The sequence below is a fragment of the Laetiporus sulphureus genome (genome assembly GCF_001632365.1).
Source record: "Laetiporus sulphureus 93-53 unplaced genomic scaffold LAESUscaffold_21, whole genome shotgun sequence".
NCBI lineage: Eukaryota > Fungi > Basidiomycota > Agaricomycetes > Polyporales > Laetiporaceae > Laetiporus > Laetiporus sulphureus.
The window spans coordinates 389,841-401,638 of record NW_024468530.1 but is presented as its reverse complement, the minus strand read 5'-3'; the positions used below and the strand labels follow the sequence as shown (position 1 = coordinate 401,638).

The 11,798-nt window shown below is 52.3% G+C and overlaps 4 protein-coding genes across 4 annotated transcripts; 1 reads left to right on the top strand and 3 right to left on the bottom strand.

The window, feature by feature from the left end:
- Positions 1–820: 820 nt before the first annotated feature.
- Positions 821–1,876, bottom strand: LAESUDRAFT_191758 (uncharacterized protein). Its single transcript, XM_040901512.1, has 2 exons — positions 1,049–1,876; positions 821–964 (listed from the first exon to the last, which is right to left on the bottom strand). Exon 1 carries the CDS (start codon positions 1,627–1,629, stop codon positions 1,081–1,083), a length of 549 nt encoding a protein of 182 aa, XP_040764082.1. The 5' UTR covers positions 1,630–1,876; the 3' UTR covers positions 821–964; positions 1,049–1,080.
- Positions 1,877–2,517: 641 nt separating this feature from the next.
- LAESUDRAFT_653999 (uncharacterized protein) lies at positions 2,518–4,962 on the top strand (the record flags this gene model as incomplete). Its single annotated transcript, XM_040904464.1, has 4 exons — positions 2,518–3,963; positions 4,022–4,042; positions 4,100–4,591; positions 4,645–4,962. 4 exons carry the CDS (start codon positions 2,518–2,520, stop codon positions 4,960–4,962), a joined length of 2,277 nt encoding a protein of 758 aa, XP_040764081.1.
- A 394-nt stretch (positions 4,963–5,356) lies between these two features.
- Positions 5,357–7,107, bottom strand: LAESUDRAFT_812925 (kinase-like protein; the record flags this gene model as incomplete). The annotated part of the gene is made up of 5 exons (XM_040914443.1): positions 5,357–5,944; positions 6,001–6,557; positions 6,619–6,718; positions 6,762–6,822; positions 6,869–7,107. 5 exons carry the CDS (start codon positions 7,105–7,107, stop codon positions 5,519–5,521), a joined length of 1,383 nt encoding a protein of 460 aa, XP_040764080.1. The 3' UTR covers positions 5,357–5,518.
- A 1,529-nt stretch (positions 7,108–8,636) lies between these two features.
- On the bottom strand, positions 8,637–11,296 carry LAESUDRAFT_759517 (amino acid permease ScVBA-like protein; the record flags this gene model as incomplete). Its single annotated transcript, XM_040912603.1, has 16 exons — positions 8,637–8,771; positions 8,829–8,873; positions 8,936–9,082; positions 9,139–9,332; positions 9,389–9,487; positions 9,547–9,628; positions 9,684–9,760; positions 9,818–9,946; positions 10,003–10,067; positions 10,120–10,249; positions 10,308–10,340; positions 10,393–10,579; positions 10,633–10,695; positions 10,757–10,903; positions 10,958–10,994; positions 11,049–11,296. The coding sequence occupies 16 exons, from the start codon at positions 11,294–11,296 to the stop codon at positions 8,637–8,639; spliced, it is 1,818 nt and encodes a 605-aa protein (XP_040764079.1).
- Positions 11,297–11,798: the final 502 nt, after the last annotated feature.

The following is an 11,798-nucleotide window of genomic DNA, read 5'->3' as shown; positions in this document are numbered from 1 at the left end:
GAGCACTAGAATCACGAGAGAAGTGACTTTGAAAGGGATGGTCAAGGCTGTGCCAGTGCACCGCATATCTGAATAGTCTTCTATCTGGAAATCTGCGATAAAGTATGATTCCTACTGGCGTCATAGATTTTTCACCAGCAGCGCAAGGAACCTGAAAGCACAGTGAGAACTGTTTCGATGGATCACCGAATAGTCGGAATATCATCTCTCCGCAACCTATACAAGCGCTGTTCTCAACATGGATAAGTGATGAAGACGGGACGATCTCCGAGACAGTACCTCTTCCGGAAGAGAAGCATATCACCGCACCAATCCTGCCGTTGAGAGAAGAGGGAGCCACGTAATCCACCTTCAGAGATCACACTACGTAGCACTGTGGGGTAGGTTCATTGGTACCTCTCCCCGACTCATTGAATCAAGACGGGACCGAAGACAGGAAGCAGAGGAGAACACTTGACAAGCAAGCCCGGGTGCTCCTCATTGGCAAATCTCCCCCAGTCTCCTAAACCCACGGCAAGACACATGTCAATCACATGGTGAAGCGATAGACGAGGAACGCCCAGGATCATGACGGGCAGCAGGTCACAGGACATGCGGAGGATGCAAGGCAATCGATGCGATGATGGGTCGCAGGGATTGAGCACGGGCAGCTGCACATGGCTGTGAGTGAAGTCATGAAATCGTGCCCCATACGCCTTTTCGAAAGAGAAGTGAGCGTATGTCCGCCTATCTAATGCTGAGTAAAACTCTTCACGATCTGAGTGCGTACATTCATCACCGCTTATGTGCAAACACGTACAGCGCACGAATATATGGGATGGGTGCTCGGTTACGTTGGACAATCACCGGGGCCCGTGGAGGCCGACTGCCGCGAATGTTCAAGTAGCATACCATGTGTTGCAAAATGCGGGTTGTGGTCGATGGTAGCCAAGACGTCTTCATCAATAGGTAAGTGAGAAAGGTGCTACAGTCGGCAGGAATGATTGCGATTGATCGGATAGCGCGATGTGTCAGAGAAGACGTATCAATATCTAGCAACAAAGCTTACTTGCGGTCCTCAGAGCAAGTGTGGTTCTATGATTACACGAGACTGCAGCGAGTGTCCAATAATGTCCGAGTGATCGAAGTGAGATATCGGTTCCTGGATGAACACGAGTCTTTGCCTGTAAAATCCTCGCGGAAACGGACCATCGTGCGCCCCTCTGCAATGCAGGCGAGCGCACTGGTGCACGATAATCGTGAGCGGAGCATAGCATGCCAAAGCGAACGATGACTTTGTTCGGGGCGCTGATCAGCCGCTGCCATAGCATCTGCTTCCGCAATCTCGCGCCGGCGGCAATATCTCTCAGACGCCCGGTTCAGCTGCGATTTTAATTCGGTTCGGCTCGCGTCGAATTCTGCATTAAATTTGCTGCGGTCCTTCGCCTTTTCCACCAAGTTACTCCGAGGGCGTGGAGTGAGAGCGGACATAGTCTGGCCGAAAATGATGAATGGAGCGCGAAGGGTGGAGGAGCGTGCCATTTGGGGAGAGGTTGCTGAGACCGTGCGAACGGGGTCACTGCCCGAGCACCTCGGGTGGCTGTTCGCGCGCGCAACAAAGCTGCGACTGCGACTGCGAACTGCGAGCATTTTGCTCAACGAGAGGAGTTGTCAGAAATCGATGTGAAGAGAATCTGAGAGCAGCGATAGAAGAGATACACGACGCAAGAGCGAGGTGACCACCCGAGCCTGGCCACCCCATCTTCATAGCAGCATTGGCAATCGCCGCCTCAACAAGGGCACGTTGCAATCAAACCCTGAACTTCTTCCGTCAGGCAGGCGCGAGGCCCCCTCCTCTCCTTCCTCCTCGCCATCTACATCCCCAACGAGGCCTCCTTGTTTCCGCTCTGCTTTCTTTGCTCTCTCACCAAATCTGCATCGCTCGACATATCTAAACAATCGTATACTGACAAGACACATCACGACCTCTCAGCGCGCCTTTCCACCTTTTTATACCTTTATTTCCTTAGTCTAGATCCCCACACAGGTTCGTCGCTCCAGCAGCGACTGAATTCTTCAGAACTGGGCTGGTTGTCTGGTTACCTCGTCAACATCGCGCGCACGATCCCCGCATACCTCTCGCCGCCCCATCCACGACATCATTGATTATTGCTAATAGTGATCACCAAGCAATTTTTATCCCACAATTTCACATCGCACGTTTACCAGACAAGAGTCTAACTTAAGTGTAAGTGGACTGTGTGCAACAGTGACTCAGAGCATGCCGATGTTGACCATTTTCTTTGGACAGACTAAAATGCTCCACGAACCTGTGACGAATACCGCATCTCAGAATTTTTTCAACGACGACATCATAATGCAAAACCAATCCAATATGAATCGTAGCGGGAGAGACGTCTTGTCAGTACCTCGGAGGGTGCCTGCTGGGAGGATGCCGAAAGGTATGTTCTCCTGCATTTCTTCGCCGCTTTGGGAGGTAAAGAGCCCATCTTGTCAGCCGAGCTGTCAGAGCGGAGCATGCTATCTCCCGCAAATGGTGAATCCCGTTGGAGGTTCAATGGTAACGGCCAGCTTGTAGATTCGGCGACAGCGAGTTGGGATCTCGCGGAGGAGATCGGCAAGATGCATATTGGTGCAAACGGTGATGGCGATGCGCAGATCCACACACCTCCGCCATCGAAGACCAACATAGCCCATTTTCATGAGACATCCCCGCTTGAGACCTCATCTGAAGCCAGCCTTGAATCCGGCTCATCCAATGCTCTTGATCATCCCATCAATCTCGCCAGTCATTCGCGCGAATCCTCAGCCGATACGAGCATATCGGCGGCCTCCTCGGCGAGTCAGACATTGCGAGGCTCTCCCGTTACGCCTTTGAGAATCGGAGCCGTTGGAGAGGCGAGGAACAGACCGCACTCGTACAGTGGAGGCATATCCGCTGCGGACCTCACTCGTCTTCAGCAAGCAGATGGTAGTCCTCCGAACAAGGGAGATTCGTGGTCTTCACCCAACGGAACTCCGGAAAGGCAGCCGGTGGCGGATCAGCCGACGTACCCCTCGTTGACTTTGCAAACAAGTGCTGCCCGCCCGCAAGAGCATCAACAGGTGATTCAAGGTTTTCCTGTTCCCCGTGGCGACGAATTCTCCGCAGAATATCAGTTGGCACAGCGTCAGTTCGGTGCTATGCATCAAGTACCTGGAATGAACTCAGCAGCAGCTGGAACAGCGTATGCTCAGGGAAGGCCTGGTGGTGTTCCTAGCAACGCGGCTACGAATATTCCTTACCGTCAGGCCCCCAGAGGGTTCACTCCTCAGCTGCCTACCGTTTTGCAAAGCCCGACCAACTTTGGATATCCAGCTCCACCGCCGCCGCCGATGTCTCTTAACAACGCCCAGCAACAGCTATATGAGATTATGTTACCTACCCCGCCTCTGGATAATCCCGCGATGGCTCGTTTGCAGCAACAGCACAACGTTTTCCGCGGCGCTCACCAACACTCTCCGTCTGATCCTGCGTCTGTCCGTGATCCCGCAGCCCTTGCCCTGATTAACAACAACATGCAGGCATTCGCTGCCAGCCAGATGTACCCGCCGGCACTTGCGCCGCCGGCAGCAGCACTTTCTATGTTCGCAAGCCAGTTTTATGGTGCCCCACAGGACGCGTACCCCTCCCCTGAACTCGCAGCCGTGCAGATGATGGTTCGCTTGCAGTCGCAGTATACCGGCCCGTACAGCTTGCCAATCGCAGGACAGAATGTCGGTGTTGCGAATCCGGCCAATGCATCTACCCTCAGTGGGAACACGGGCACAAACACAGGGCCGAGTGCAAACAACCGCAAGCTGGGTCTGTACAAGACTGAACTATGTCGGAGCTGGGAGGAGAAAGGCAGTTGTCGGTACGGTGCTAAGTGCCAATTCGCACACGGCGAAGAGGAGCTGCGGAAGGTCACACGGCACCCGAAGGTTCGTCTTGTAAAGTTGCATCGCCGAGTTAATGCTAACTTTGTTTTTGCCTAACTAGTACAAAACGGAGATATGCAGGGTGAGCAACTTCTAGCTTGTGGAAGTTCGCCTTAGAGCTCATGCAGTTGTATCGCAGACGTTCTGGGTGTCTGGCTCTTGCCCGTACGGCAAAAGATGTTGCTTCATCCACACAGAGCTTCCTGCTTCTGGTGCGCCTCCAGGTGCAGACGGAGCTCCGCCGCCGCAAAACCCTAGCGGACGCGACCGCTCTCCCAGCACGAACAGCGATCCCAACGAAGTTCCCACCTCGCTTCTTGCGCGAATCACTGCAAAACGTACGCAGGAAGGATCAATCAATTCAAACACGGGTAGTGTGAGTACGACGCCGCCGTCAGGTGGCTTCCAGCTCGGCGGGCGCCCTGGTTCTCTTCACGTGGACACTTCGGTTGTGAATCCCGCCGCGAGTTCTAAACAGAACAAATCCGCCTATCCCACTTTCGCACACAATGGGATGTTGATGCCTGCTAGCGAAGAAGTCACCGCTAGGTCGCCCGGTCCCGTAACTGCTGGCCCAGACTTTGGCAGGCACTCCAGTTCTAGATTAGATATTGTTGGAACACAGGTAGGTGTATTTCTGGATGTCAGTGACTATGACCGTGCTCACATGGCGGTGTTCTGCAGCGAATTGGCAAAAATACTGGTACAAACTCTAACGTTCGCCATTCCTTCAACGGGAGTGATCTTCAACTCGACTTCTCCACCACTCCCACCGTGGCGAACATGTCCTCTCAGTTGGGAAATTCTGATGCTAACAAGGGTGCATCGCGCATCAATGGCCATGCTCGTTCCGGCAGCACTGGCAACTGGGGCAATACCGCTCGCGGCAGTCACCTCACGGCGTACCCACTCTCTTCCATCCCGGGTGGCGAGCTAAAGGCGAGTTCCCCCTGGGCCGAGTTTTCCGTTGGCTCGCGCCTAGCGGAGAAAAACTGGGTCTAGGCCGTGTTTCCTTACATGTATGTCTGTACTCATGACCCCGTGGAGGCGGGACCATGTGGATCATCATGCTCTCACATTGGCATGGACGTTCACCATCGACTCTCGTTCTTGTTCGGCTAGTACGAATGAGCGGATTTCGACATGCCATTCAGTTGTGGTTCTGCTTATCCGCGTTACCTACTCTTGTGTCTTTGTGTGTGTGCTTTCCCGTCTCGCTTGTCTCAGCGCTCCGTTCCCAATGTTCTCTCAGCTGTAAACAGTTTGACTTATTGTCTTGACACTCGGATAGCTTCATGACCACCCTGTCTCTGTCACGCGCTCGCTCACGCATGTTAATCTTATAAGTCAATACATTTTGTTCTCACTGCATTCAAAAACGCCGCAAAACGGGGCACAGCTTGCTTGACATTCATGTGAGTCATAAGGTGTGAATTGCTTTAGGAAATACGTGAGAGATAAGATGATTACACATAATGGAAGCTTGAGCGATGGATAGGTTGTACAGAGCACTGAACGCAGACACATAAGAGGACGGTTCCGCATATTGTAAGTTTTATCAAAGTGGCACTCCGAGCTCCCGCGTTTCCCGACGAAATCCCTGCATCCGACATCGGGCGTATCCGAGATAGTCGAATTCTGGATCTCCGTCTTTTCCTTCAACATATTCCCTCGCCTGAACGATCCCCCACAAAGCCCACATTGCATGTGACGCGGGGCTCCATGCACGAACTTGACGGTCAAGGTTCTGCAATTCAACCTCCAAGGCATCTCCGGAGGGTCCTGCAGACAGCTTAGCGCCCGATGCCACATGCTGTATGTAGGAGCGGTAGAAGTTGCGACGTTGCTCCGTTGTCGGATAGAGAGCAGGGTCCAGGACATGTGGTGTATCAGAATGATAATTGGCGGTCCATTCGTGGAAGTGGTTTGCTATGTCAAACGCCGCGGGGTTGGGAGCGGCATATTCGAAGTCGACGACGATGATCTGCATATGCCAGATGTCAGGAAACGTTGAGTGCAGATCAGCTTGGCAAGACGTACCTGACGATGTTCCGGCTGGCCTTCTTTGAGGGATTTTAGCCTCAATAGGTTTCCATACTGAGTGTCGTTGTGTGCGAACACTCGAGTATTGCCGAGTCCGCTTGTGTTTTGCTTATGCAACCAAAGTCGGTACCGCTCCCACTCCTGCTCAAACCCATCCAGGTCCAGCTCCTGACGAATCGCGTCCGACGCGGAGGGCAACGCGAGGACCTCTCGTGCGAAGCCCAGCCAAGACTTGACGTTCCTCTCGACCGCAATACTCTTTTCATCGTCACCGACTTGCCTCTGCTCGACATCCTCGACGTTGACGCCGTGAAGCTCTGCCATGCGTGCAGCAATCCATGAGCTGATCTTCGGGTCGCGCAGATCGGCAGCGGTAAGAGTAAGAGCATCAAAATATTCCTCTACTCGTCCGTTCTCGAATGTGCCATATACACGTGGACCAATATGATACTGTGAGGACAGCACATACAAGGTCTGCAGCTCTCTAGGACGGGAAATCATAGAATCCGAAGAAGGGCCATAGATGCGGAGGAGGACGATGCGAGTGCCTGAGACTGTGGGACACGATACAAAGAAGACAGCATTGGTCATTGAGCCTGACACTTTTTGGATGACCATCCTGGTTTCCGTGATCGCGGGATTGGCCCATGTTGGCACTCTCAACGAACGGAGTGTCTGAAGAAGTTGCGTCGAGAAGGGAGTGGTTTTGTAACGTCTGCGAAACGGACAGCGAGTCAGTCTCGAGCAAGCTACATCACAACCAGCAGCAAACCAGGATAGAGTTCCCCTTCCTGTTCCACGACTAATTGGCTTTGCCGACTGTCGAGCAGCGTGAGCTAGCTTGACGAACAATCCAGATACTCACCGCGCTTCTAACCGCGCATCGGAATGCCGCAGACCCTCCACTCGAACGACATCTACGTCACCATCCTCAAACGGAATCGACACAGACGAAGATGAATATGCCGGAGATGAACCGATGGTCACATTGTCGCCGCTACTCTGCAAGAACGATGAAGAGCTTCTGCTACGCGGCTGGGCAGGCCGACCGTAAGGTGACAGAGAAGAGGACGGTGGTATATCCGGACCAAGAGTTGGTGCCATTTTGCTCGCGGTCACGAGTGCAAAAAGAGGCGATTTACTTATCGCGTGGAGCAATGTGCGTAAAACAGATGGACTCGAGCGAACAAGGCTCGATGGGGACTTGCTCATCCAAACAGTATGGAGCTGGTAATGGTAGAGAGGAACGAGAGGGTGCGAGTTGTGCACGACAGCACGAGGAGGAATACTGTCGTGTGCAAGGAGATAGGGAGCGTTTGCCTGGCCCCTGGGGTGAGATAATTGCCATATGAGGATATCTTCCTGAGTACCTCCGACTAGCTTCAGAATGCACTCTAGCTTCAGAAGGTCCCATCGGCTCAGTCATATGCTTCAGCTATCGCTCTCCTGGACAATGTCACTCTCAGCATCTGGCGACTGCGAAGACCTGCGACGCCAGCTGTTTGCCGACAGCAACACGGAAGTCAGAAGGTTTATGCAGTCAATGCGCCAAGCAGTCCAGGGTCTCCATATTACACTGTCCATAGTACCCGCAATCCATCAGTTCCTGAAATTGATCGGGATAGAATCGTCTATAACCATGGTCGCTCCGTTAACGTTCTCGCTTGCACTCTACTCCTCGCTCTACTGATCCGAGGTTTTCCGAACTGAAAGCAAGTCCAGGCCTGCAGGGTTGAAGCTTATCAAACTCACTTTCGCGGCCGGTTCACACCGCCGGTGCAGACTCCTGGTGTTCGGATTTCGTGGATAGGTTAATCCTCGTGCTACATCGGCTGTCTCTATCTTTCTAGCCGGACTGAGCCATCGTGACCTTACATGCGGGCTAATCGGTTACGGAGGCATCAAGATGGCGTAGGAATGCTCCAAGTATCGAACATGGCATATACACGGTAGTGCAGTCGCACCTGCTCAACTTCTCACCAGCGACGGGTGTACAATACGTTCTCACCCGCTACCTGAGCTTTGACATTGAACTTGTGGCTGCTATCGGAAGTGTCACAACGCTGGCTGGGCATCTCATTCAGTTTTCCTGTCGAAGGCAACCGTGGGGTCAATTTATTGCTCGCTCCATGTGGGTATGTGCTATTCTTATCACTGTGACAGTCCTGGTAAAGCTCAATAGCTCATGTAGGTGTAAAGCTGATGACGATGCTCCTTACTCATGCGCTCTATGTCCACCTTCTCGCATCGAAGCCCTAATTCTCCAAACCAATGCGATCGCGATGCCAATCTCAGCGGGCCGCATATGCAGAGACCTTCCGTGCTGCGCTCGGTTCCGGTTTGCTCATGCTTCGCCAGTTCGATGGTTGTGTATAGACTTCTTCGGTTAGCAGATGGATCTGAATGGTAGCCAGCGGGTTCTCATGCGGCCGTTACGCCGCATGACAATTCGGCAAGACCTAGCCGAGTTACGTTACGTACGGTGAGCGAGGCCACAGCACTTCCACTAGTCAGTCGATCTACTGAGATGAATGGTCACGGGTATGGTATTGAATCAGTGTTCGACGCACTTCGTAACGTACAGTTACCTGATCCAAGTTTCATCCGCAACATACGACTACACGGGGATGGTCCTAGTTGGACCCGCGTTGGTTGTCTGTTTTTATCGCATCTTCTGATGCTGAATCGCGGTGCAAGGTAGAAGCCGCGGATACCTGTTGATGACATGCGAAGGGCTCGACCGACAACGTTCGCATGAAAATAGAGGCCTGGTTGCAACACATGTGCGTCAGCAAACGATGAGAGCCAACAGCAACAACACTCACCAAGAAGGCAACGCCGAGACACGGAGTACAGACAATCCATATGGTCTGTTCATGCGAGAGGAGCAAGCTTTAGCGAGGTCGTACAGCCGAGTTGTCTTCCGACATACCCTTATCGATAACGAGATGGCGTACACAACCGCATGCCCCAGACGGCCTGGATTTTGCGACCTGAAATAATCCATGATGTCCGCGGCGCTGATCCCGGCAGGTAATGTATCAGATAAGCGACTGTCATATATAGCGCCTGCGAGTGTCTGATGGCCAGGGTAGTCAGCGCAGCTCATGCAACACCTTCCTTTCATGCACTAACCAAACCCACAGTGGCTCCCGTGAACCTGACCAGGAAGAACGCACTTGTTCCAGATGCCGTATCTTTCCTCCGTAACGCTCTCGTAAAGACTTGATATGGGGCATGGAACAGCATGCCTATACCCACGCCGGCTATCAATGTGTAGATGCTTCTCAGAGCATGGCTAGTTTCGCAGTCCAGAAGCGTCATGAGGCCTAGGGAAAAAAACGTGAACAATCGAAGATCCATCTCGGCAAACGAGCCGTGTTACCAAAGCCTGCAGCCGAGATGGAGAGCCCGAGACATATCGTGATCTTCTGGCCACTGATGTCCGGATGCCTGTCTTGCCAATATCCAATAAACCAGGCAGCTACCCTCGCCAAAATTAGAACGGTGTGTAATCAAGTATTACGTGCGTAAATAGCTGACCTGGCATTGAAGCTAATGACGCCCCAAGGGAATAAGGGAGCATCTTGACACCAGCTTGCAACGGTGTCAGTCCATCCACTGCCTATCGGGAGAAAACATGAGCAGCACATTAACTGACGTGTGATATACGGTCAAACCTGGTAAAATAGGGCCAAGTAGTACGTGCCGGCGTTGAACGCGAAGTTGTGCAGGAAGATCACAACCAAAACGATGACTGCAATATCTCCAGAAAATTGAGTATCGACCAAGAAAACAGGCATTTTTAACATACGTATCGTGAAATCTGTGAAGATCACTCGAGGAAACAACGCATCGCGGGTGGTACGGACTTCGTAAAGGCCTGCCGAAACCAGTACGAACAACCCGGTTATAATTGCACTCAAAGTCGAAGGTGCAATCCCTAGAAGCGCGTCAAACCAGCTACCAAGAAAGAACCGCGATCATCGCCTCACTTACACCCAACATCTGCAGCAGTGTTTAGTCCGATGATCACCGAGCTACTGCCACCCACGAACAGAAATCTGTGGACACCTCAATGCTTCGCGTTGAGTAAAACAGACTGTCGAAACTCACAGTCCAACAAAATCGAATGTCTTGCAGAACGTTCGCCACGAGACATTGTCGGTGCCTCCTAATGCTACGTTATGCAGAGATAGCCACAGGACGATCGTCGCAGCGGCACAAACGGGGATATTGAGCAGGACTGTAGGGTTTTGAGTTTAATAGTATTGCTTGGCCGGGGGGAGGAGACTATTTCTTACAAGCCCATCTCCAGCTTAGAGCGCCAGTCTCGTCTAATGTAGGTCAATAAAACCAAGTACAGAATAGGTATATGCGGACACGCACGACCAAACACGCCTCCCAGTAGAGGACCGGCTATAGCAGAGCAAGCCCAGGTAACACTGAGCGCTTGCGACCATTTCGCTTGATATCTGATTTCCACGATTTCTGCGGTTATCGTCCAAACCAAGCTCACAATGCCACCGCCACCGATACCTCCAAGTGCCCGTGCTGCGATAAGCCATTCGATACTCTTGGTACGATGTTGGTTAGGTGCATGATCAGCCTGATTTGAGAGACGATTACCTGTGCCGCGCCGCAAAGTGCAGAACTAGTTGCGAATATAAAAATGCTGCAGTATAGTACAGTCTGCTCGAATAGCGCGCGTCAATCATTGGCATCATGAATTGCAAATTCAGACCTAACGAACCATACGACCAATGAGATCCGAGACTTTTCCGTAAAGCGGTTGAAATGCAGTTTGCGTAAGCAGGTATGTTACCGAGACCCATGTGTACTGCGCTGGTGACGCCTCGAAATGGCTTGTTATTGTCGGTAAAATAGTGGAGACAATTGTCTGACAGGCAGATGAGGACATGTCACATCGCACAAGCTGACTGGAACGACGCACTGCATCTGTGGTCGCAAGAAATAGCGTCAACGCGGCACTGCGAACCAAGGTCGGTGTTTATACTGGCATGAATATATCAATACGCACTCACCCGAAATGTGCGGCTAAGAGTCGTACAGTCGAGAGCGCCGGCCTCTCTCCGTCGCATTCGACTAACGTTGTGCACGACTCTGATGCGCGCTCTGAGGCCATTTTCTTGAAATCAACCTCGACAGACTCGGAACGGATTTCAAGAGCGCTACGTGGATATGTCGGTGTTTGTGGCGACTGGAGAGAAGGCCCGAGAAATGTGTGAGGCTCGGGACCTGGTAGTACTGGATTGGACTCTGCGAAACGCATGGTTGAGCACGTCGAAACACCAGAAGGACGTTTCGCTGGGGCGACTAGTGGCGCTGAACATTGCTGAGGCTCGGGATCTGGTAGTACTGGATTGGACTCTCTGAAACGCATGGTTGAATACGTCTGAACACCAGAAGGACGTCTCGCAGGGGCGACTAGTGGCGAACATTGCTGATTGTGCGTTTTTATACAGTCGGAGCAATCTCCTTCGGCAGCGTCCCTGGTGTTCTTGCGAGAAACGTCATGAAGCCGAGGTCCTTGAGTAAACCATGGAAACAACTCATTCACTTCTAGATAGAGATTTCTGCTGAGATCATGATAGACGATTTAGAAAACCGAGCTTGAATGGACGGCTGACGTGCGATTTGCCTTCGCACCCTCTTTGTTAGAGATAGTCGTGGGGTCTAGGCAAGAAGATCCATGGGACCATTCCGCGCATGGTTGATTGGGCAATAGCGAATTCCACCTCGTCGGCGAGTGGACCCTTTGCTCTCTCAGCGGC